General features: G+C 43.7%; 1 protein-coding gene across 4 annotated transcripts in view; it reads right to left on the bottom strand.

Moving 5' to 3' along the window:
- Window positions 1-1,115: 1,115 nt before the first annotated feature.
- MCU (mitochondrial calcium uniporter) overlaps window positions 1,116-25,365 on the bottom strand; it is a 160,053-nt gene continuing 135,803 nt past the window's right edge. For 3 of the 4 annotated variants that reach the window (XM_050959637.1, XM_050959640.1, XM_050959639.1), the window contains 6 exons: window positions 21,597-21,767; window positions 14,932-15,036; window positions 9,377-9,537; window positions 8,316-8,522; window positions 4,123-4,239; window positions 1,116-2,928 (listed from right to left, as the gene is read on the bottom strand). In XM_050959637.1, the coding sequence (XP_050815594.1) occupies window positions 2,851-2,928; window positions 4,123-4,239; window positions 8,316-8,522; window positions 9,377-9,537; window positions 14,932-15,036; window positions 21,597-21,767 (839 nt within the window). In that variant the 3' untranslated portion in view covers window positions 1,116-2,850. The remainder of the gene's footprint in view (window positions 2,929-4,122; window positions 4,240-8,315; window positions 8,523-9,376; window positions 9,538-14,931; window positions 15,037-21,596; window positions 21,768-25,365) is intronic. The other variant, XM_050959638.1, reaches the window with a different exon arrangement.

The raw sequence follows: 25,365 nt of genomic DNA, 5'->3' as shown, positions 1-25,365 counted from the left end.
AACTTTTGGATGCCACTTCTGCCCAATTCTTTATGTAAAGTATGTTCCAGATGGGTGTGTCTAGAAGAAGGAAGGGACTAATCTAACAACAGTATTGGAACAAGTTGCTGTTACCGTACACGTAAACTTTATAAAAATTGACCGTAATTACAGACACTTTCAACCTGGTTTTAAAACGAGAGAGAGAGAGAGAGAATACTAGCCAATAATTTATTCCACAATCAAAACAGGAGAAAATCCTCTGGAACCCAGTGTGTTGAGATTGTAACCAGGACAAACAAAATACCCTGCTAATTATCTTAAACAGCCAAGAATAGCAGGTAAATGTTTGTGTCAAACAAACTGCAACACAGCCACTAAAGTCTTAAAAGAGTTCAAATCTCTGAATGCCCAAATCCAATGTAAAACCTTTACAATTAAAAATGCTGGGATAGCTTGAGATCTAAGGACAGAGATTGCTGCATTCCAGATGAGCTACACCCTGGATATATCGTTATGTTGGAGTTCCAGCTTGCCAAGATGTCCCCTGATTTCCTCAACCTCTACAGAGGCTATGTCTAGACTACCCGCTATATCGGCGGGTTAAAATCCATTGCTCGGGGATCGATATATCGTGTCTCATCTAGACGCGATATATCGATCCCCGAGTGCGCTTATATCGATTCCGGAACTCCACCAACCACAACGGAGTTGCGGAATCGACAGGGGGAGCCGCGGACATCGATCCCGCGCGGTGAGGATGGGTGAGTAATCCGATCTTAGATGTTTGACTTCAGCTACGTTATTCATGTAGCTGAAGTTGCGTATCTAAGATCGATTTCCCCCCGTAGTGTAGACCAGCCCAGAGACGTATACTGTTCACAACAAAGGTGGTAACATTTGCACAAAGCTTTTACAGAAGCACTGTTGATGGCTCTCATGTGTGACATAAGATGGTGACAGCTCCATTTGAGTCTGAACAGGAAGGCTGGTGTCTGCAACAAAATGGCCTCAAAAGAGATAAGGTCAGGGAAATGCAATTTGAATTAAAAGAAACAAGGGGAAATTAGGAGTTCAGCTGCTGTCTGAGGGATGCTCCCCCCTCAACTGAGGAAAATAAACATTTTTAAGAACACTTGAGTTCAAAAACTGAATAGTTATTTATTGTTCCAGAAGTACATTGCTTTATACATATTTCATAAATGATACAGGATTTTACACATGTTCAGTTTTTTTTTTTGTAAGTAAGGATTTTTCTCCATACCCCTCCCTCACCCCAAACACACAGCAAGGTTTCAGCTACAAGACTGTGTTCATTTTCTTTCCCTTTAAAACTCGGCACGCAAACAGGATAAAACAGGTAAAAAATAATCCACAATGTAATTAAAACAAAAAGACAGGGAAAATGTGGGGAGAGAAAAAAAAAATTAGAAACATGCATCCATTCGGTCCAACATGCCACCGAGTGAGGAGAGGCAGCAACAATCCCATCTGTTTTTCCATATCTGCAAGGCACCTGGCATCTTAATATTGGTTTGGTTTTTGTTCTTTATTTAAACATGGTTCTCCAAAAACTGGAGCCTCTCGTCAAGACACAGTGAGAAGAAAGAATGAACTGTCAAGAGAAACCTCCATCTTTTCTGTGTATTGTGTGTGGAGCTTACAAATCAGCTAGTTTCAGGCAAGGTGGAGAGCAATGTGTTGGTTTTCCAACCCCAATGTCTTTTTTAAAATAAGAATTGGAGATGCAATTATAGCCATCCCTAAGAAATCCTGACCCTTGGGCATCAGAGCATTGGAAGCTAGCTAAATAAGGGAGTAAGCTAGCAAATCAAAGTGGAATTCTGCATCCTTTGCTACAGGAACCTTGGCCTTCGACAAAGCCTGTAGAAATAGTAGTGTACCACAAATGAGACCATTTATCCCATTACACAAGCAGTCAAACTTCATCAAATTTAATTATTCCCATTCTGAAACTGCTTGGTTAAGTAAGAGTCATGATTCTGAGTCAATTTCCTAATCCTTGAAACCTTCAAGGTTTGGTCATCCAGGTGGCTACCAGATTTGGGGTGGGAAAGACCTTCCTTCCTTAAGACTGAGTATAAAAACTCTCATGCAATGTTGCCATTATTTCTAGAAGTAGCTCTAGAGCACTGGGACACTTCACACTTGAAGAAGATATTAAGGAATAATCCAAAGTGTCCATTATCAAACACTTAGAACAAAGATAGTTCCATTTCTGATTTGGATAAAACTCATCAGTGTAACAAACAAGTAATGGAAGAAGTCAGTGAAGGAAATGGGGGTGGGCAGGAGAAACTCATGATTTTCAGTAGAAAGCAGTCTTGCAGTAACTTTACAAAAAAAGACATCAGGTCTGACCAGGACTGTGTTTTAATGGTGATGGGGCTCACTGTCTGTTCGCCAGCCATAGCTCCAGATGGCTTGGTTTTTTGGTGCGTTTTGTTATTGGAGTGTGTCAAAAATAAAAAAAGGAAAATTTAAAAGAGCTCAGCAGGCTGCTGGTGCATTATTGAGAGGCACACCCTGCAAAGCTGGAAGAAGACAGCCCCCCAGCATTACATTCTTATTATGAAAACCCCCAATCTTGTATTTGTACACCATTTTCATCAGATACAAATGCTTGCATGTGACAATATTTGCCAAGCCCTTTTTGAGGCTAACATTCCACAATGCCTGATCTTCAGATTTCAGAGATTTCCCCCCCACGGTCCTTTGTTTTAAATTAAAGGTAAAAACCCTCCACCCTCACACTACCTCCCAGCTTTCACCTGCAATGCTTTAATTAAAAAGGCAAGAGCTATGAACAGGTTTGTTTTTTTTTGCTGGGATTCAGACATTCTTTGCTGATCAGTCTTTATCATCGATTTGCTGGACAGGCAGGTGAACCTGCAGCGGGTCTCGAAGTCTCTTAAGATCCAATTCTGCCTAAAAGTAAAGTATAAAGAACAGGTTTCTTAAACATCTTCATCAGTGCCTGCCCTCCAACCCCCAGGTGCCATAAGAGTAAATATCCAAAGAGAAAGTCTTAAAGTCATAGTCTGAGTATCAGCAACAGATATTCTGGTCATTCTAGTCACTTACTGAAGGCTTTCTACACCTAGAACACTACTTATCTGTTCTGGTATTCAACCATTATAAAATTAACTTAGAAGCCAGAATCCATTGAGACAAACTAGTGTCTTAAAAAAACAAAAACAAAAAACAATACAAAAGTCAAGGAACTACCATTGTGTAGTCTTTGCAAAATGACACGCAATAGTTAGAATCATTTCTGACCAAGGACTGTCATTTTTGTTGAGTTTTCCTAAACCACCTGTAACCTCCTTGGGACAGGTGGTGTGCCCTACAATTCTTTTAATAAATCCACCCTCTACACCAATGCTGTTATATAAATTAGTAGTAGCAGCAATAAAAGACATCTGCTTTTTCAAGTTGTCCTGATAGAGGACGATCTCGTACAGCCACAGAGTGAACTGCTCAGACTTGTAGGTTCACCAAGTGGTACAGTCACCCAGTAGCACTCATGGAATTACATAAAAGAGTGGTAAAGAAAGCAAGAACCTATAATCATCAGGCCACATAATGAAAGTCATTGTAACCCTCCCACTGCCTTCTAAAAGCACCTCCCACCCCCATTCTAATCAGCAGAAAACAATTGGTGCCTACTATATAGGGCTCTTGATGATTAAGACACACCCAGGGAGACATGAACTGAGTGGATGAAAAGTCTTCATCCCTTAGTAGATCCATAGTGTGTAGGTGGACAGAAACAGAGCAAGGAGGAAATCTAGACTCAGATTCTCTGAGGCATGAAGTGCTTCAACCATCTCTAAAAAGATGTAAGGTTTGGCAATAGTTTCTCAGAAGCCCTTACAGATACTTTTTCAGACTCCATCTTTGAACAGCAGTTGCACCTGTTTCCTTATGCATAGCGCATGCCAAAATACCAAATCCAGCTAACAGGTTATTGATGGCTGTGACAAGAAAGTAAACTGGAAACCCAAATTAAGACAGAGACTATCATTCTACTTTTGCTTGAAATGCACGCATCAATAACTGTTAAAAACACAAGTGGGGGGTGAATTATTTTGTTTTTACTCTGGCAAAACCTTGAATTACCTGAGCAATTGCATCCTTGAGTTGATTGTATTTCTCTAAGTCAAAACGTGTCTTTTTGGCTCCTTTATGAAAAAATAATAAGTACTGTCTGTCTCTGGCATCTGGGTAAACATACTCCTGCAGAGAGAGAGAGAGAGAGAGAGAGCGAGGGGAGAGGAGCCAGAGGATGAGAGGCAGAGATAAGAATTAAAATTCCAAACACAGGCTGCTACTAGCTCAGCATATATTATATGTGCTTTCTGGGGAGGAGGGGCTGAATTGTTACTGGTGATTGAAGTGTGGGTTTGTTTGCTAAATGTAATTAGCCACTCCACTTCTCCAACACTTACCTGTCTCTGAACCTTAATCCTGACTTGCAGTAGTCCCCCATATGCCCTAAATTTGGGACTCTTGAGAAGGAAGAGTTATGCGCGCCAAACCATCAAACTGTGGGGTTATTTTGGGATGCTGTCATATGCGCATGTGATGAGGTGTGCTCCCCCACACTGCCCATGCAAGAGCTGAATTGGGCCCAATCAATTAATTAGGCTGCAAAGGGGAGCTTTAAGATACAGACAGGTAATTAGAGAGAAGTACACCAGCTTAGGGTGACCAGATAGCAAGTGTAAAAAATTAGGACAGGGGATGACGGGTAATAGGTGCCTATATAAAAGAAAAAGCCCCCAAAATCTGGACTGTCCCCTATACAATCGGGACATCTGGTCACCCTATCACCAGGTCCACTGCCTAGTTCCTAGCCTGTTTGGAAGAGAAGGTCATCAGAAAAGTTACTATATTTTACAGAAATTGGAGTGATGTATTGTCTATCTATATTCCACTCTTGGGGTGCATGTGCCCTATGTGCTGGATATTAGAGTCTTTTGGTCAGTAGTGTCTGCTGGGGCTTCATCTGTGCCTTCCATGTCCTTGGACTCCTGTACTGAGAGCACAGTGTGGAGTGGGTGCAACTGCCACCAAGTTCCTTCACCACTGCAGAATCCAGATGGTAAAGACTCCATAGTAACAGGGAAGAAGGGCGGGTTGTGAAATACAATGGCCAATGACACTTATCTCCAGACACCCTCAGCATGGAGGTGGTATCTGATATCACTTGGACAGTCAGTCTTTGACTCAATGGTAGAAAGGTAGCACAGGTTTGTTAATTGTGCCAAGAACATGTTATATGTATGTTTACAGTTGAATCTGAGTCCCAGAGACTTGTGCCTGACAGTCCAGGTTCACTCATCTGTCACTAAGGTCTTGGATGGGAGGGATGGGGAAAAGGTACTTCCCTGCACAGCAGTGTTGGGGTCTTTCTACTATTTTACTGGTGTAAGAACATCCTGAGGGACTACAAGGCATATCTATGTGATGTTTGCTTGGCACATACTGAATTCCAATAGCCCTGCCTGCAACTAAGATGTTGTCTGGCATGCTGCAACATGAAGGGGTAGGACGTCATGTGTCAGACATAGGCAAGTCCTTATGGCAGTATGAAGATCCTCCTGAAGATGACTGAGGCTGGACATGGCGTCAAACTGTCTTGTGTCAGTGGAGTACTGCCTTTATGATTTCTGTGTAGGTTTGATTTTTAGACAGAGGGCATCTTTTCTTTGATTTTTAGACAGACGGCAATAAAATTTTGACTATAATAAATGGATCTTTCCAAGTTTGCGATATGTTTGGTGGGGTCCATGAGAGCTTCGTTAATGGGAAATGCCACAGGTCAAGATATAGGAAAATGAATTCCCAAAAGTTTGAGAGGATTTTTGAGAGGATTTTTATACCTCAAGAGAATTGGCTGTTCTCTCATCAGGTCTTGAAAGCCCTTGTAGCCTTCTGGATGAGACTGTGCAGCTAGGACCACTGTCTCATTTGGGGATGAGAACAAAATACCCATGGCTATTGCCTGACCCTTAGTTTGAAGGTGTTCCTCTGTGGAAAATTACTCATGGCTCACAGGTTCGTGTACTGCAAGCTGAAACACCCTAGGTTCCTGGCATGGAGGAGGCTCTTGTTCTAGGAGGTGGTGCGGAGGTGTGATGACCTGGGCAGTGAAGACTCCAGAGGTTCCAATAGGGCCACATAGGAACACTGTATGGGAAAAGGGCTGGGCGACGAAGAAAGGAATTATGACATATGCCTAATCTCAATCTCTCCCTGAAACCTAGACCTCTCGGATTCATAATTTTCATAAGAAAAAGCCCTTGGAGAATAAGTAGGGAAGCCCTCCCCATTGTGTTTAAGTCAAAACATGAAAATGACCATTTCAGGCCTAAGGGAGGAGACTGCTGAAGCTGGAGTGTTAGGTTGCGTAGTGATACTAGAAGACATCAGAGCCCCAGGGAGGTACTCTGTGCTAATGAGATAGAAGGTATTGGTACCATGGTAGGAACGCTTAGTCAAGTAGATGGCAGAGAATATTCTAGTTCCTCTGAGAGCTGAAGATCCTTCAGTACTGCATGCTTCCCTGGTATCCAGGGGACAGTGCTGCAAACTTCATTTCAGGAGAAGATAATATCAGGATTGTGCTTGGTACAGAAGTGAGTAGCACTGAAATAGCTGTACTAGGGAACCTGGTACCATAATCACTAGTGCCAAAGACCCTTGATTCTGAGCTAATCCCAAATGCCCTGGGCCTTGATTTCAATTCTCAAGGCAGTACCAGAGCTCAGATCAGGCCATAGAGCCTCCACTGAATGAGAAAAGTGAGATGACTTAGATCTCTTCTTACTGGGAACTCCTGTTGGGGATCTGTCTCTGCTTTTCCTTTTTGTCGCAGGGCTCGGATTTTACAGTTCTAGCTGAGTCCTAAGAAGGCATGGTCTTCAAAGACGAAACATGGGAGCTAATCGATGTGGAAGTCACAGGGCACTAATGGACTGAGATGAAATTTATCCAGAAGATCTGCACTGCCTGGATTGAAGGCTGATTGTATGGAGCAGTCCAATGAACGTTTTCAAATGTGCTTTCCTAGCTTTTAAGATCCTTAGAAAAGGACTTGCACATCACCCACGTGTCAAGGACGTGTCCTTCCCTTAAAAAAAGAAAAAAGAAAAAAAGACATCTTATGTGACCATCGTTTATTGGAACTGCCACTTTGCAACTAGGGAAAGACTTAAAGGCAGGAGGCTTAGGGAGAGGACGTTATTAAGTTCCAGTACTGGCAAACTCCTGATCAGAAAAGAAAAAAATAAAAATTAAGAAATTTATAAAAACTATCAACATGTTGCCAATTGGCAACTACCAAACTATCTCAACCTAATTAACTCTAATATGTACACAAATATTTACAGAAAAGTAAGAAAAGGATGAGTAAAGAGGTGTATATTGAGAAGCTCCATCTTGGAGCCCTGAGTGGCGAGAAGGAACCGGGGGGAGTTGGATCCACTGCGCTTCGGTACCGTCTGTACAGGAGCACAGGAACACTCAAAGCACATGCATGGTCCTAGTGGACACTGCGGGCTGCAAGACTCTGACAGATCACATGGGGGGCACATGCACTTACAATAGAATACATATAGACAAGCATTTGAATAAGAACTGCAGATCTGCAAGCAGGTGAGTATGAATGGGTTTTCCTACAACCTTGTAGTGCTGAGAAAGGGGGCGCAGACAGGCAGAACGGGCAAGGAAGTAGGTCAGACAGAGAGGGAGCTGGATGGGCACTACAACTATTATTGTACTTTTCATCCATCCCCTCAAAGTGCTGCTCCTATTGCTCCTAGAAATACATGGGAGATCATAGACATGAGAAATTACTCTACTTCCCAGATTAGAAAGAACTGGGCAGTAAAACCAGGAAAAGAACCAATCAAACACAGTCTTCTAGCTTTCCTCCTGTGCTCTATAAGGTAAGGACTCTCTGATCTACAGGAATAAGGTTTCAGGCTGATCTAATTCCAAGTTATTGAAAGCTAATCACATGCACAGAGAACACCTACTGAAAGCTCTGTTTTATCATGGCAGACTAATACATGACCAGCAAGATATTGCCTCAGTTATGAGTAGCTAGTGCATATCCAGTAATAGATGAGGGTAATTTTCATGTTCATGCCACCAGTAGTGAATGGGGAAGTTTGGTGTGTGTCGGGGGAGAGAAATAAGGGTATCGTGAACGGGGGCAGGAAGGTGTCCAAAGGGCATGCTTTTCAAAGCTTTGCATAAGCTAAATCTGTCATTAAGACAATGACAACACAGAGGGCATGTCTTACCTGACGTGTCATTACGAAGTAAGCATACATTGCCATAGCACTACCATAGGTGATAAAGTAGGTGACTGGCTCCATAATGTCCCAAGAGTACTCCCACCATGTGAGTCGGGCCAGAATCCCAAACTGAGTGGCCATGTAGGCCAGTCCACCCCACAGAACCCAGGTGGTCCTCTTCTCGGCTTTTCTGCTGATTTCCATCCTGACCTGCTGGACACAAACAAACAGTTTTGTATTCTCAATATCTTATGGGGTTGAGACAGTCATTCTGAGATCAGGTAAAACATAAAGGCATACTTTCTATGAAAGTGGTTAGAGTTTACAGGTGCTTGATTTGAGTGTTATAGTTTATGCAGAAAGAGCTCAGGGAACAAAAAACTAACTCTAGCCTCTTTTGGGTCAACATCTCACATATTCACTTTGCTTATAGAAACTTAGCCACGGCACCACTTATATTCTTGTCAGAAACGTGGATGACTGTGTACGTATATGATAGTCATCACTACGCTGTTGGTGTGTGCTTTGATCCACCATTTTCAGTCTTTGTCTTTTAATATGTTTTATACTAATAGCTGCTCTGGAGATTGTTACAACTACTTACGATATATCCTACTTTTACTGTATCAAAATATTGCGTAGAAACCAACATGGTTCAAAATATTTATTAGCCTGTCATGTTTGCTTTATTTGTGTTTTCTTCCTTTCTCTTATCAAATTAAATAAATAAAATGGCTTAAAAATGAAAACACTTTTTGCAAGAATGTTGAGTCTCTGTGTCTGGGGCCAATTTGGGAAGCAACTATGTTTAAAAAAGTCCTGTCAAATATTTTTACAAATCATTTAATTTTATTTTATTTTCAGTTCTATGCAGTGAATACTATTTATTTCTATGAAGACAACAGAATGGCTTTCTACTCATTGATTGAGTCAGTCTTTATGTTTCAAATGGTTTTTAAAGCTTAATGTATAGTTAGTGCCACCATTTAAGATAGACTTCATTATAACCATGAAAGTAAATTGGCTCAGTGGATAAGTAGATTTCCATGGGAGATTTCACATCTCACCTTTTCCAGGGGTGCTAGCTGCTCCTTGAGGTCTTCTAGCCGCCCAATCAACTCCTTTTCCTTGTTCAATTGGTGTTCCTCAATGCACAGAGTGGTGTACAGCTGCTGAACCAATGTCTTAACATCATTCAGCGTGGTTGCATCTTCATGGCTTAAGAGGTCTAAAGAAAAAGAAGACTGCTTTATGTGTCTTCATCCACATTGGTTATCATGTACTCTTCAAAACAGCTATGGGAGTCCAGGGATTTGCATTAGTATCTATTTGGCTTGCACAGAAAATTTATGGAACAGTCTATTGGAGAGCTGCAGCAATCGAGTTTTGAGCAAAGTTATGAAACTTTCAACCAAGAAAGCTATGCTTCCACACTAGATGCACCTAAAAACTGATACCAACTGCTATACTGCTTTATACCCAAATATTCCAGCATAGCCAATTAACAGAATAGTCTTTATCCCAACACCAGATATGGAATGTTTATTAAAAATCAAGCAAGCCAGTAAAGGAGAGTCATATCTAATTAAACACTAACTAGTATATATTCCATGTAGAAAATCTCAATAATATAAACATTAAGGTTGAGAAATCAAGCACTGTAAAGCCATAAAAAGCAATGTTAAAAGATTGGAAGCTTAATTTTAATTCTGCTTACTTGTATTATGGCTGCCTTAAAATATGTTATCCAGTGTTAATTTGTCAATACATGTTAGAACAGAGGTGGACAAACTATAGCTCACGGGTTGCATCCGTCCCTCCAGACGTTTTAATCCAGCCCTGGAGCTCCCGTTGGGGATCAGGGTTGGGGGCTTATCCTGCTCTAGCTGGGGATCAGGATTGAGGGCTTGCCCCTCTCCACGCAGCTCCTGGAAGCAGTGGCATGTCTCCCCGCCGGCTCCTATCCGTAGGAGCAGCCAGAGGGGCTCCGCACACTGCCACCAAACCCAAGCGCTGCCAATGGGAGCTGCAGGGGCAGTGCGCAGAACTGCCTGGCCACGCCTCCACGTAGGAACTGGATGGGGGACATACTGCCACTTCTGGGAGCTGCTTGAGGTAAGTGCCGCCCAGACCCTGCACCCCTAACCGCCTCCCGTGCTCCAACTCCCTGTCCGAGGCCTGATCCCCCTCCTACCCTTGAACCCCTCAGTCCCAGCCCCAGACCATCCTCCTGTACCCCCAACCTCTCATCCCCAGCCCCACCCCAGAGCCCACATCCCCATCTGGAGCCCTCAACCCCTCCTGCATCCCAACCCCCAATTTTATGAGCATTCATAGCCCGCCATACAATTTCCATACCCAGATGTGGCCCTCAACCCAGGCGCTGACTCCATGGGTGCTCCAGGGCTGAAGCACCCATGGGGAAAAATTGGTGGGTGCAGAGCACCCACTGGCAGCTCCCTGACCCGCCCCAGCTCACCTCTGCCTCCACTCCGCCTCCTCCCCTGAGAGGGCTGCCACATCCTGCTTCTCCTCTCTCCCTCCCAGCGCTTGCGCCGCAAAACAGCTCTACTAATGTCTATCCTACCACACAGCTGAGCTATGTAAATTTAGCAGGTCAATTGTTAGGTCTAGTCATCATCATGTATTAGAGTTGCATGAACAGTTCTACACTGGGACAAAACTTCTCTCAATGCAGAAAAGTACGTAATGGTATATTTGATTTAACAATGGGAAAAATGAGAAGTTAATGGGCAGATTAACTTTGTATAGTGTCTTAAGACTGGTTGAGAAGAGCTTGGAGTCTCACTGGTGTGGCAAACCCAGGACAAATAGTTACCAAAAGGAGGGATAGTAATTAGTCCCAGAGGGGCTAAAAGGCCTCACTATTCACTGAGGGGAGATAGCCATAGAGAAGTAAGGTTCAGCTGGAACAGGGGTTGCCAGGGAACTAATTAGGTTCAGATGGCCCAAATTGCTGGAGACTTTTTTAAATCCTCCCAGGCAGGGGAGGAGTGAGAGAAGCAGCCAGCGAGTAGGTGCAGCAAGATTCTGAACTCTTCCAGCCAGGAAGACTTGCACTCTCCCCAGAAGGGGAGAAAAACAGAGCAAGGGACTACCTGAGAAAAGGATCAGCCAGACTCTGCGCGACCAGGAAGGACTTTACTTTGCCCAAGCCTGTATCTCCAAGGAAAAAGGGGACTGAGCCAGCAGAGGAGAAACAGGTACTTTGCCACACTGGTTTATGGTCAGGAGACACGTTCAAATTCTCACTCTCATTCCTTGAACCAGTAGGGGTGTGGGAATGTGAGGAGGGAGATTCAGTATTCAGAAAGGGGAAATGACCCCTTCTGGCTCATTAAAGAGGTGAGCAGATGGACTCCAAAGGGAATTCTCCATTGACTCATCTGTTCAGAGACCACTCTAAAGTGTGAATTTAAATAGTTGGAGCTTTTGTTTTACACAGCCATGCTACAGGATGACTCAAACTTGCAGGCTAACAACCTAATTATACTGGAGAGGTATCTACGGTACTAATGCACCAGTTCCATACTCGAACTGCTTACTAGCACAGTGGGGATGAGGATGCCACTCCCTCTCTGTTCATATAAAACATGTCTGAGTATGGACACTTATCTCCAGACACCCATTTCATCAACTCATTTTCTATAGCGGGGTTCTCAGCCTTTTTCTTGTTCTGGGCTGGGGGACCCTTAGGCACAGGCATAGTTTTATTTCTATTTTTGAGGGGGGCTGGCAAGGGCTGGTGGAGCTCTAGCCAGCTCTGCAAAGCGGGATCCAGGGAGGCAGCCCCATCTCCACCCCCTGACTCACTCAGGAGGCTACCTGGCCTGTCTGGGTTGGGGGGGGGGTCTTAACCAAAAATAAAAATTAAAGGGGGGGGACTCAGTTCAAAAAGTTTCAAAACCACTAAGAGTGCAGTCAGAAGAGTAGCTGGGGTCTGTGTGGGGGCAGGGGGTATCTCAAGGTGCAGGGAGGGAACAGCTAAGGGCTGTGTGCAGTGAAGGATGCAGCTCAGGGTGCAGGGAGGGGATAGGTAGGGGCTGCGTACGGGCAGAGGAGGTAGCTAAGGGCTGTGTACAGGCAGGCAGGGAGGGAGAAGCTCCCAGTGCAGATCTCAGCTTCAGGAGTGTGGGGAGGGAGGGCACTGAGGCTCCCAGCTTCAGCCTTGCACCACGCCCAGCTTGTGGGGAGAGGTTTGCGGGTTTCAGGGGGGCATGGGAGCAGCTTCAGCCCTGCGCTGCTCCCAGCTTCATCCCCACAGGGGGCCCTAGGGCTTGGGGCTCTGGGTTTCAGCCACGGAGCCCTGCGGCCCCCCTGAAAGATCTCATGGAGCCCCAGATTTTTTAAATGGTACAGCTTGAGCTTTGGGAACTGTATAGAGGAGATTAAGTAATACATCAGTACTTTCTCAGTATAATTTGCTGTAATGTCCCAAAGAGCATGGCTGTACATGATATCCTGACCAGATAACCAATTTTTGAAATCTGGAAGTGTTAGGGGTAAACAGAAACTCAGATTAGCCCTTTTTCCAGTTACTGACATTTCCTAAAGATCAGATAATTCATGGTCCCTACTGTAGCCCCTTAACTTGGCCTTTGGAACCCATAAAACGTACAGTCAATTCCTTGATTTTGGGGAAGATCCCAGGTCAAATTAACTGGTGTAACAGGCAGTGTTGTTCAGATTACTACTGATAGCAGAGAGGGAATTTGTGATGGCCCCATCACCATCTCCCTACAGATGATCTGACTCCTTTTGTCAAGTAGCTTCTGGACAAAAGCAGCAGCCACACAACAATCTAAAAGGCCATCAGGTCTACTGGTTGGGACTAATTAATGTTATGTAACAAAATATATATACATTGACCAGAATGCACAAAAAAGTATCTATTGTCTGAGAGCCTAGCAGTCCTCAAGCCTGATCTTATTTGGAAACTTATCCTTGCAACAACAACAACAAAATTTTTTTCTTTAAGTCCTGGCTGCAGGACACAGATCAACACAAGTAGCCATGGCTCCACTAAACCTGCAACAGGATGCTGAAGAAGAGAGGAGCATACTGGAAGATTGCCATTTCTTTCCTCCTCTTCTATATATAAAGTTATTGCTGCTTTTGGGGACACTCCAAAAAATCTTCTTGCTAACCTCCCAAATCCTCAGGTGAGTCCTATTCATGGCAAGGTGGCTAATGCCAATTCTACTTAATGAGACGTAATATATTTTGCTACAGTCTCATCTTGAAAAACATTGATTTCCCATCTCTCTTCATTTAGGGGTTTGCACCCAGGACCAGTGCTAGAGGAGCTAGCAAGAGCTATAGCTACCCTAACATTTGCCTTAGCCCCCTGGTAGCTACCCCAGTGCAAAGGTCAAATGTTATGCAGAATTAAGGGTGGCATGGTATGGCACTGCCACTAGTACTTCTGCAGGTCTGCGCTCCTACTGGTGGCAGTGCTGCCTTCAAAGTTGGGTGCTGAATCAGCAGCCACCGCTCTCTTGCCACCCAGTTCTGAAGCGCTGCCACCAGCAGCAGCGGAGAAGTAAGAGTTGCATATTGAGCATGGGGAAGGGGTGGAGGCATGGAAATAACAAACAGAGGGGGACAGAGCATGCAGGGAGAGAGACAGGGACGAGCACGTATAAGGGAGAGGGATCACAGTGGGGGAGAGGGAAATCACCAACAGGGGCAAGGAGGAGCTGGGAGCAGTCCAGTCCCGCTGCCGTGGTTGTCCGAGAGCTCCTAGAGGCATGCTTGCTAGCACCGCTGAACTGTGCTACAGGGCAGCAGGCGGTGTGAGGTTTGCGGGGCTGAATCTTGAACTGTAGCAAGGGGCCAGAGCCCTCATGCTCCTCCCTGGCCCTGTGTGGGGGCAGGGAAGCCTCCATGCTCCTGTATGTGTGCCCACAAGATGTACAGCACAGCCCCTCCCCCCCCATTTTCTGACTAGCCCAGCTCAGTCCCCGCACCAAGTGGCTGGTGCTGCCCCTATTTGCAACCCTTTATACACTCTGCTTAGTTTATTTCACTGAGGGTTAGCATCATTTAGCTGTCAACACAGCTTTGGTAACAGACTTTGCTGGTGAGAGTTTGCTACCTCTACTGACCACACAGGTAATTGGGAACACTGTAGTTGCCACATTCAGAAAACAAATCTCCACTACTTAAGTGCCTCGGAATGGTGGAAAGGATTTGTATGTGAAGGGTTTTTCCAAACCATATGACAGTAGTTTTAAGAGAGAACACATTTTGGGTCTAAACTAAAGAGCTTAACTCCCCATATTAAAAGTTTAAAAAATACTAAAACAATTCCACTAGTTTTCTTCATTTATTCCTCTATTAGTAGGGGTGTTGCTTGAGAACAGGATGGATGTTTGTTTATAAATGTTTGATGCTATATACAAACATTGAAGTTAGGACTTCAAGTGGATGATTACACAATAGGAAAATTCACTTTAGAAAACCTGTTTTTACACAAGTGTCCTTCACCTTTGAAATGTCAATTAGTTTGAGACTGAAGTAGCTCCTTAAATAACTAAGTGCAGAATTTGCAACTAAACATTTCTGAAATTATTTTTCAGATGCAACAAATTGGTTTTACCTCTCTTTGGTGGTCGAACATGGTATGTTAAGTCATTGATGACCAGTCTGAAGTCATCCAGCAGGAGGAGGTCTATGCCAGTTGAAGAGGCTACTCGCGTACCATCTGAAAAACAAATCACAGAGGGACTGATTAAGGATTGGGAAGAAAATATTCACCTGTGTTACTGCAGTTAAAGAAGAAGCTGACATTGTTACTTACAAAATTTCTGGACTAAGAAAGCATTCAGGAACTCTAATGATTTCCTAGTAGCCAGTACTCTGCCATACCATTTAAGATCTCCTGGTTTACGTTCCCAACTTGGCAAGGACTGAGTTGGCTTCTGAATCATTTATAGAACTACTACTTTCTAGTAACTAAGACTTTCAGGAGCCAGTCATGTCTTGCTGTCTAACATGCTACCATGTTCTGCAATAGTACAGACATTTGATGCCCTGTACCTAATCATTTGAGCACTGCAAATCTGCGGATATCTGCTTTATATTTGCGGACCATGTTTGCAGGCTGGATACAGATACAAATTTTGTATCCATGCAGGGTTCTACTAATCATGCTGGCGTAAAATATGATTACTTCCACCCTCTATGTAAGAAGTGACAACAGCTTTGACACCACCAACCCAGAGGGGTCCCTCCTTTTTGGATTTCCTATCAAAGACTCTCTAGAGATATATCTAATTCTGTGTGTCATCATTTTGTGACCCCACAGTAAAAAACGGTTACCTACCTTTCATAACTGTTGTTCTTCAAGATGTGTTGTTTGCGTCCATTCCAAGTAGGTGTGTGCGCGATCGTTGGAAGGTTTTTCCCCTAATGGTACCCATTGAGTCAGCTGTGGAGCCCCCTGGAGTGGCACCTTCATGGCTGTATATATAGGTCTCTGCTGACCTGCCACCTCTTCAATTCCTTCTTGCCAGATATTCCAACAGAGGGGAGGTGGGTGGGTCTTGGAATGGACATGAGCAACACATTTCAAAGAACAGTTACGAAAGGTAGGTAATCATTTTTTCTATAAGTGATTGCTCATGTCAATTCCAAATAGGTGACTCCCAAGCAGTTCCCCAAAGGAGGTGTTGGAGTTCACCGAGTTGCAGACTGGAGCACTGCTCTACCTAAAGCAGCATCATCCCTACCCTGCTATGTGATGGCGTAGTGCGACGTGAAGTTGTGGATAGACAACCACATCGCCACCCAGCAGATATCCTGAATGAGGACCTGCACCAGGAACACTGCAGATGAAGCCTACACTCTGTGGAGTGCACCATCAATGCTGGGGCCAGAATCTTTGCCAGGTCATAGCATGTCCTGATGCAGGCCGTGATCCAAGATGAAATTGGTTGGGATGATAGGAAGCCCTTTCATCCTTACAGTGATGGTGATGAAGAGCTGTGTCAACAGCTTTGTACATTCAATGTACAAAGCCAGTGCACGTCTAATGTCCAGGGAATGGAGCATACGTTCCCTGTCACTGGCATGCGGTTCCAGGAAGAACGCTGGCAGGAAAATGTCTTGTTTTGTATCAGCAGGAACTGCAACATTACTTTATAGGGAAAGGCAACTGGACCTTGCCCTTATAGAAAACTATATAAGGGCACTCAGAAGTTAACGCTTTGAGCTCAGATTCCCTTCTAGATGAAGTTATGGACACTAGGAAAGCAACCTTACAAGAGAGGAAGAGCAAAGAGCAGGTTGCTAGAGGCTCAAAGGGGGTCCGGGTCCCATGAGCCTGCAGAGGACCAGGCTGAGGTCCCACTAGGGTGGATCAGTTACTTCACCTGTCGGTATAGTCTGTCTAGCTCCCGATGGAAGTGTCCAACCATGGGGCTAGGAAATACTGATTGCCCTGCCGCACCCGGGTGGAAAGCAGAAATAGCATCTAGGTGCACCTTAATTGCTGAGGCTACCAGTCCTTGTTGCTTTAAGTAGTGTAAATAGTCCAGTATAAAGAGAACTGAAGATTGGAGTGGAGGGATACCCCTCAGAGAGGACCAAATAGAGAACCGTTTCCACTTGAGCAGATAAGTGGTATGAGTGGAGGGCTTTCTACTGCCCAAAAGAACCTCCCTAACTGAATGGAAGCACTGGAGCTCTAATGAGTTCAGCCATGGAGTTTCTGTGCTGTGAGGTGGAGACACTTCAGATTGGTATGCTGGAAGCAGTCCTGGTCCTGCGTGATGAGGTTCCACTGAGAGGTCTAACAGTGTGAAGAACCAGTGTTGGCGGGGCCCCACCGGTGTTACAAGAATAAGGGATGCCTTGTCCTGCCGGACCTTGAGAAGGACTTTGTGGATAAGAGAAAAGGGTGGGAACGCGTACAGTCGTTATCCTGCCTATGAGAGGAGAAAGGTGTCCAAGATGGAGCTGGGGCTATGGTTCAGGAAGAAGCAAAACTGCTAGCATTTCCTGTTGCTCCGGGTCATGAACAGATCGATATGTGGCCATGAAAGGACTTGCTGAGGTGATCGGCTAGTTCATATTGTGAGCCTGGCAGGTACGATGCCGCTAACTGTATCGAGTGGGCAATGCAAAAGTCCAACAGTTTGAGGGCTTCTTGGCACAGGAGAGAAGAGCAAGCACCACCCTGTTTGTTGATATAGAACGTTGCTGTGGTGTTGTCCATCAACACTGAAACACATTTGCCCTGAAGACAGACCTGAAATGTCTAGCCAGCTAGACGCACTGCTCATAGCTCCCTGACATTGATGTGCAGTGATAGTTCTGCCTGGGATCATAGACCTTGAGTCCTGAAGTCACCCAGGTGCACCCCCAACCCCAGCATCAATGCATCTGTGACTAATGACAGTGACGGCTGTGGCTTGGAGAAAGGTACTCCCACACAGACCACCTGCAGCAGTAGCCACCACCAGAGGGACTGGAAGACCCGAGGAGGGAGTGTGACCAGCCTGTCCAGCAGGTGCCAGCTCAGCCTCTACACCTCAGCCAGCCATGCTTGGAGAGGGCAGAGCTGCAGCCTTGCATGCTGCATTACGTAGGTGCAAGCCACCATATGACCCAGCAATCTTAGGCAATTCCTGGCTGTCGTGGTTGAGAACTGATGGAGACCTTCGATAATGTCATTCAGGGTCAGAAAATGAGACTGAAGAAGGGACGCCCTGGCTCAGGTGGAGTCCAAGAGAGCCCCAGTGTATTCTATTCTCTGATTGGGGGTCAGGGTCAATTTCGCCACATTGAGGATGAGACAGAGTCTGAGGCATGTTGTCTGCATCAGGTTCACATGCTCCTCCACCTGAGCTCGAGATCGCCCCTGATGAACCAGTATTCCAGGTATAGGAAGACTTGCACCTGGTGCCTGTGAAGAAAGGCCGCCATAACTGCCATGCACTTGGTGAACACCCGAGGAGCTGCCGACAGTCCAAATGGGAGGACTAAACTGACAGCGCTGGCAACTGACCACAAATTGCAGCAAGTGTCTGTGGGATGGGATTATGGAGACATGAAAATATGTATCTTTCAAGTCGAGGGCAGCATACCAGTCCCCCAGATCCAAGGAAGGGATGATGGAAGCCAGGGAGACCATGCAGAACTTTAATTTCTTCATGAATCTGAGATTTCGCAGGTCCAGAATAGGCTTGAGCCCACCCTTGGCCTTGGGGATTAGAAAATCACAGGAGTAGAACCCTCTGCCCCTGAATTCCAGAGGAACCTCCCCTCCTGCCCCAAATAGAAAGAGTGATTGCACCTCCTGCATAAGGAGTTGCTCATGAGAAGGGTCCCTGAAGAGGGATGGGGAAGGTGGGTGGGAGGGAACAGAATTGGAGAGAATATCCCAATTCCACCATGCTCAGGACACAGTGATCTGAGGTGATTTGAGACCAGACATGGTAGAGATGGGATAGATGGCTCACGAAGGGAGGGAAAGGATCCAGGCATTCAGCTGGTGCTCTGTCCTCAGGTGCACCTTCAAAAGTTTGGCTTTGCACCCAACTACTGTTTAGCCAAGCCCTAGCCCTGGCCAGAGGAGGACTGCAATGGGCGCCTCCTGTTACTGCTGCCCTACTTTCTACTAAAATCTTGTCTAGCAGGGACAACGTAGAATCGTGTGGCAGTCTGGGGTTTAAACAGCTTTCTTTGAGGGGTCAGTGTGTGAATCCCCAGGGACTTAAGGGCCACCTGTGAGTACTTAAGGCTATGCAGCCTTGAGTCAGTCTGCTCTGCAAACAGGGCCAAGCAATTGAAGGGCAGATCCTGGATTGTATTTTGGGCCTCTTGAGGTAGCACAGACACCTGTGCTTCATAGTCACTGCTGTGGTTATAGTGCGGGAAGCTGAGTCAACGGAGTCCAGGGCAGCCTGTAGAGATGCTCTGGTCACCACCTTGTTCTCCTCCAGGAACACTGAGAATTTGGAGCATGAGTCTGCTGGGAGCAATTCCTGAAACTTCACCAAAGTGTTTCAGGAATTATAAGCATAGTGGCTTAGGATCACATGCTGTTTAGCTTTCCGAAGCTTGAGTTCTCCGGTGGAGTATACTTTCCAACCGAAGAGGTCCAGCTTCTGGGCTTCCTTGGATTTAGGCATGGGCTCCAGTTGCCCCTGCCGCTCCTTATGGTAGACCACCAGGGTCCCAGGCTGGGGGTGGGTAAACAGCTGCTTGTATCCTTTGGATGGCACAAAGTATCTCTGCTCTACTCCCTTGACTCTTGGTAGAATAGAGGAAGGCATGTGCCACAATACCTTGGCAGTGTTTTGGATAGCTTTAACAAGGGGCAAGGCTACCCTCGATGGCCCTTCTGGGGCCAAAATATCCACCATTGGGTCTGTCTCTTCCATGACTTCCTCCATTTGCAAATTAAGGTTTTGGACCACCCTCCTAAGAAGATCCTGATGGGCTCTAATGTCCATGGCAGGCAATGTGGTGGATGTCCCCGCCACTGCCTCATCAGGGGAGGAAGAGGATGACCCCTTTGTTGGCATGGGGTCTTCCAGACCCTCCAGCTCATGGGAGGTGGGGGTGAGAGGGACGGAAGGGATGCTTGCCCCTACAGATTTTGCACCTGTCGACTTTCAACCAGGCACTTAAGACAGGAATTGCGTGGTCCCCCTTTGGACATAGGCTTACGAAATGACCCACTCCACTTGAAGCCCTGAGACCAAAGCATGCCCCAGTCGTGGGGAAGGGGTTATTGCAGGGGTGACCCCCAACGTAAACCTAACTAACTTATACTAAAACTACAGCTAAGCTACATAACTGTTTACAAATAGACAAGACAGACAACCAGTAGGGAAGCACTTGCAAATGCAAGAATGAGAGCTGCTCCAATGACTGTCACTGGTGGTAAGAAGGCACCTATATACATGGCCACGAAGGCGCCACTCCACGGTCTCCACTGAAAACCAGATGAGTACCACTAGGGTAAAAACCTTACAATGATAATGCACACAGCAAGCACACAACTACTTGGAATAGATATGAGCAATCGCTAGAAGAATAACTTTTTTAAAGCTGTGGTCGTGCATACACCATGGGTGATCTAAGCATAGTACTTGAGTGTACTTTGCTCTATGAACACTCCTCCTCCTTGCAAATGAATTAGAGGGCTCCAGTTGTGTCACTAGCAGTCTCTACAAATAATCAGGTTTTTTTAGTACACTCCTGCCATGCCTTCAGTCTAGACACTAGGGTAACCAAAACCAGGACTTACAGTGGCCATAAGGAAGCTTAGCTGAGCAACTGTACTTTGCATGATTAATAAAACTTGTTTGGAGGCAGGGCACAGGCTATCTACACGAGTTCATGAGGGAGCATCTCTATAAAGCAAAACCATTTGCTCGTTAAACAGAATTTCAACTGATCGAATACTTTAGATTGTAGGGTTTAAAAATATATTTAAAGAAAAAATACTGAACAGCTGCAGACCCTTCCTACTCTTCCATAGCAAGGAAAAAAAAGTGACTCTTCTCGGACTTCTTTCAATAGAATGTCTCCATGGGTAGTCTCTCATACTAGGATGCTGGTGCCACTATCAAGCATGGATTTACAAAAAAGACCTAATTTTCACAGTGAGAAAATATCAACACTTTTCTAGATATTTGGATCTAATAGGCAGGGAGAGGAAAAACAAGTTAAATAATAGATGTTTATATTTCTATTTTCAAGGTAGTTTTTTTAACTGCCCCATGGTACTTTGATTTATCTTTTTTGGTAAAAGGATTCTCATTCAGAGGTATTAATGTGAAACTCCTCTTTGCCACTTTGACACCCTCAATCATTAAACTCCCAAATACCTATGCAACTTCTAAAAATGAGGTTGTTTCAGCTGTTACATTCACGCAGTTACAGTAACTAATGCTGAAGCAAGGGCCAGTGTGCTCCTGCTCCACATAATTTTCATTACGAATCACTTTTTTGAGAGTGAGATACGAAGGTAAGATGGAAACTATAGGTATAGCAAGAAGAAGTTTCTGAGTTGAAACTTGGTGTTAGAAATGTCCCCTCTCCCTCCACATCACTGTCAAGCCTGTCCATGAAATATATGAGCATGCACTCAGAGAACTAATAGAATATTCTCCATGTTGGAGGCTGCACTTCCACTGGTAAACATGTTCAAGATATTACTTTTAAAAAAGTTTAAGGTCTGAAAAGGTGCTATACTTGAATGGAATAAGGTGATATGGGTAGTCCATTTGTTTGCAAAAATAACCATACCTGGGGAGTAGATTGCGACCCGGTCAATTCCCCGGTCCTCTGCCTGCAGCTGTTGTAAGAACACTCCAACAGAGTCTGAGATAGGTTTAAGCGTGAACTGGCAACGCTCACGCCGGGATGGAAGATTCACAGAAATCACAGGTAATCCATTTTGGTAAACCACTGTCACGTCTAGAGAAAAGAATATTAGACTCAAGACAGACCATTTCCAAATATGCAATATAAGGAAAAAAAATACCTTGTGTAACAATCTTGTATTTTTCCCATGAAGACATGGCAGGGATGGTTAAATATCAAAATGGAAGTTCCAGTTTTTAATTATTGTTTATTACTATACAGACAGCCTTATCAATCTTTGTGTTGAAGGATATCTGAAGTTCTCCCTCCCCACAAGTTCACAACATCTATTAACTTTCTGGTGCTTTGTTGGAGAGTCTTAAAGTGGAGTGTGATTCTTAGAGGTACGATGAAAGTGTAGCTATTGGACAAAAGTGCATGGTAATTAACAGCAGCAGTGATAAAAAATGTTCTCTAATCTAAGCACCAAACATTTGGTACTTTGCAAGACAAAAAAGATTGTCTTTCGGATTGTAATCTCTGAAATAAAGACAGATTACACACTAGGAGATCCAGCAAAAGGACATACTTTAGATAAATTATGTTTTTACTCTGATTAATTAAATTTTTCCCTATTTGTGTTGAATGAACAAATCAGCCTTAAGTAGGACCAATAAGTGGACAGTCAGAATTCTGAAATCACAGAGACAATATTCCATCAGTTTTATAAGCTAGAAGGTATTCCGTCTAATGCTATATCACTCATACATAGAAATGGGAAGGAGAGAAAAGACAACACCTACACTGACAATTATTCCATAGGCTAAGCTAGAGATAAAGGATTTTTCAATTTCTTAAGTGTTCTGGGGTGCATTTTCACACAGGTGCATGAGGATTTCTGTGCGAATCATATAATTCCTTGTCCCAAACGTAAGTTAAGCAAGTTATTTTATTATTTGCATGACCACAGCATCCACATTGTACTAGGGGCTGTCCACATATAAAAAGACAGTCCCTGCTCCAACAGCTTACGCTCTAAAATGAACAGATGGAATTAGAGAAGTATAAAATAAAGCTGCCTACCTACCCATTATTAGTTGGTCAAGTTTTCCAAGTAACAGTTGCTGACTAAAAGTATGGGAATATAGAAGGTTAGCAGTATATATCTTTAAAAATATGCAAAACTTCATGCTCTTTGAATTTTTATGTTACGAAAAAATGAAAATGTTATCTTTTGTTGATTGCATAGTATTCACCATGTCTGAAGATAAAATTCAGGCACCTATAGTACAGTCTATCTAGTCCAACATTAGTTTAATAGTATCTCAGGCCTGCAAAAAAACTCTGCACTTGTTTAACAATCATTTTCTAAATAAATTTAATTAAATTGGTACAACTTCCTGGTGTTACTATTCTTAAATCAGTTTAAGGACTGCTAAAACCAAAACTGATTTAGCAGTGTCTACACAAGGGAGAGATGCACTGATTTAAGTGAAGTTATTTAGAAAGGGATCTAGTTAAGTTGATGCAATTTCTATGAGTAGATCAGTATACAGACAGTTGTGCTGCGGACATGCCTTGCACTACTCTTCACAGGCTTGCTGCAAAATGATCACCCTGCCTGTATTACTCATCCTTTCAAACTATTGGACTGAAACTGGGACCATGCCCCTTCAGAAATATCAGTAGGAGACATGCCAAAAACACCCATACAAACTGAACAGTGTATCATAAGTAAGTGGAGCAGAAAACTGCATAGAATGGAAGGTTAATGTTGCATTAGCATGTGTGGAATTAAGACATGAAAGGAAGCCATGGAACTAAGTCTGAACAGCAACAATCTAGATTCAAGCCAAACAAATACCTGTGAGTAAATGCAATGCATCGCACCTAGGTAAAGGGGCAAACAGAACTACAAATGCAAGAATTGCAGCTTCTAATGCTAAACTGCATCTTTAAAAAGTGTAATAAAGACTTAAGGCAAGGGGACAGTATGGCAACCAGAAGCACCTATAAGGCATGTTTAAATTCCATAAGAAAGTTATGTATAACCTCAGTTTCATAGTTATCATGTGTGTTTGAGGAAACTGCATCTAAAGTGGAGGCCCGTACATTGTAATTCAGTACAATGACAAGGTGTGCTCACCTACGGTGATAGTACAAAGTCAAGAAGAGCCCCCAAAATATTAAGGAACTAGTAGCTGTACTTGAATGCTGCCTCTGGGAAACAAATCACAATATTCAACCAGAATACTACAAAAACTTGATTAAATGAATATTCAGCTCCCAAAACAGTGAAGCATGAGGTTACAGAGAATAACTCAGACCTGTATACCATTTTGATTTATATCATTTGACATAAAATCTTAGGAGAAACAAAATGATGCAACATACAACATTACAGAGATGAAAAACCTGTGATAATAGTATTATCCCTGAAAAATGTAGGGTTTCTTTTTTGTTTTTGTTTTAAACATTGCACAAACCAAGGGCTGATTTGTAAGGTAACAAAACTGTTTCAGGAAATCAGAAAAAAGATTTTAGTCCTGACATTCTAGCAAAATGTCAACCATAATTTAACTATACCACGGACTCTCCACTGAAGTTGCATGATCTGGTTCTCAGGCTGGATACACAGAATTACTGTCAGAACACACCACCTTTCCTTCTCTTTAATGCTAGTTTGTGCTCTAGAGAACATAAGTTTACTTACCCAAGTTAACAGGTCATGTGGCTAAATTCCTTGTCCTTTGCTGAAGCTCATCATTGAGAGAAGCAGAGTTTGTGTCTTTCTATTCCAATAAGCAATTGGGAACCTCCATTTATAACTCCCAATGGTTTGAGATCTGTCTATGGATCAGAGCCTGCATTAAACTGCTAGGATTTCTATAGTAACATTTCTTTTGCTACTTTTTATTCAGCTCTCTGACTTACAGTGAACCTCATCAGGGTACTTGGAGATCTACAACTTGAATTTAAAAACACTCAATTTATACCATCACAGGTTCAATATTGTGTTTTATTTTATGTGGTTTGATGAAAATATGCAGGTGGTTGTTGATGATGTAATCTATATGCAGAGTGTCAGTTGTTCAAAGTAAACTCATATTACTTATGCAGCTGTAAAACAGTCCTGACTAGAATAAATACCACTTCCTAAAGTGTCAGGGTATCCATATTCTCCTGCATCAAAATTTGCACTTCACTGGAAGGAAGGGATACATAATTTTCTTTTCTAAACCATTACACTTAGAGAGAGCAAGGGAAAAACTGTAATTGTCTGTAGAAATGTATATGGTAAAGAGCTTATATATTGGTTAAAAGTTTATGCCTCAAAACATTCAGTGTTTTTCAGCAAATTATTATTAATGACCTTCCTGGGCTCTCACAAAATCATGGCAGAAGACCAAGATTATTTTCCCAAGCCAAAAGAAAAAAATTTGCTTTCACCTTTGGGAGATAGCTTATCAGAGACCTCTTAAGTTATTCAATATATGGTGCTTCTTATTGACTTTTCACATAATTCACACTCATATTTTCTGTTATACTCCACGCTGATAGCACAAACTGTTACATCAGAGACTGGAAATATTTTAATTTCAGATGATGCCCTAGTCTCACATGTCTTTGACCTGACCCCTGTGTTGGGAAAGAATACTCCTTACAGAAAACATCCCTGAATTTTTGAGGTCCCAGTGTCTACATTATTGGG

The sequence above is a fragment of the Gopherus flavomarginatus genome, chromosome 6, assembly GCF_025201925.1.
Source record: "Gopherus flavomarginatus isolate rGopFla2 chromosome 6, rGopFla2.mat.asm, whole genome shotgun sequence".
Classification (NCBI taxonomy): Eukaryota; Metazoa; Chordata; order Testudines; family Testudinidae; genus Gopherus; species Gopherus flavomarginatus.
Note: the sequence above shows the minus strand (reverse complement) of the source record. Positions and strands in the feature narration are given on the sequence as shown.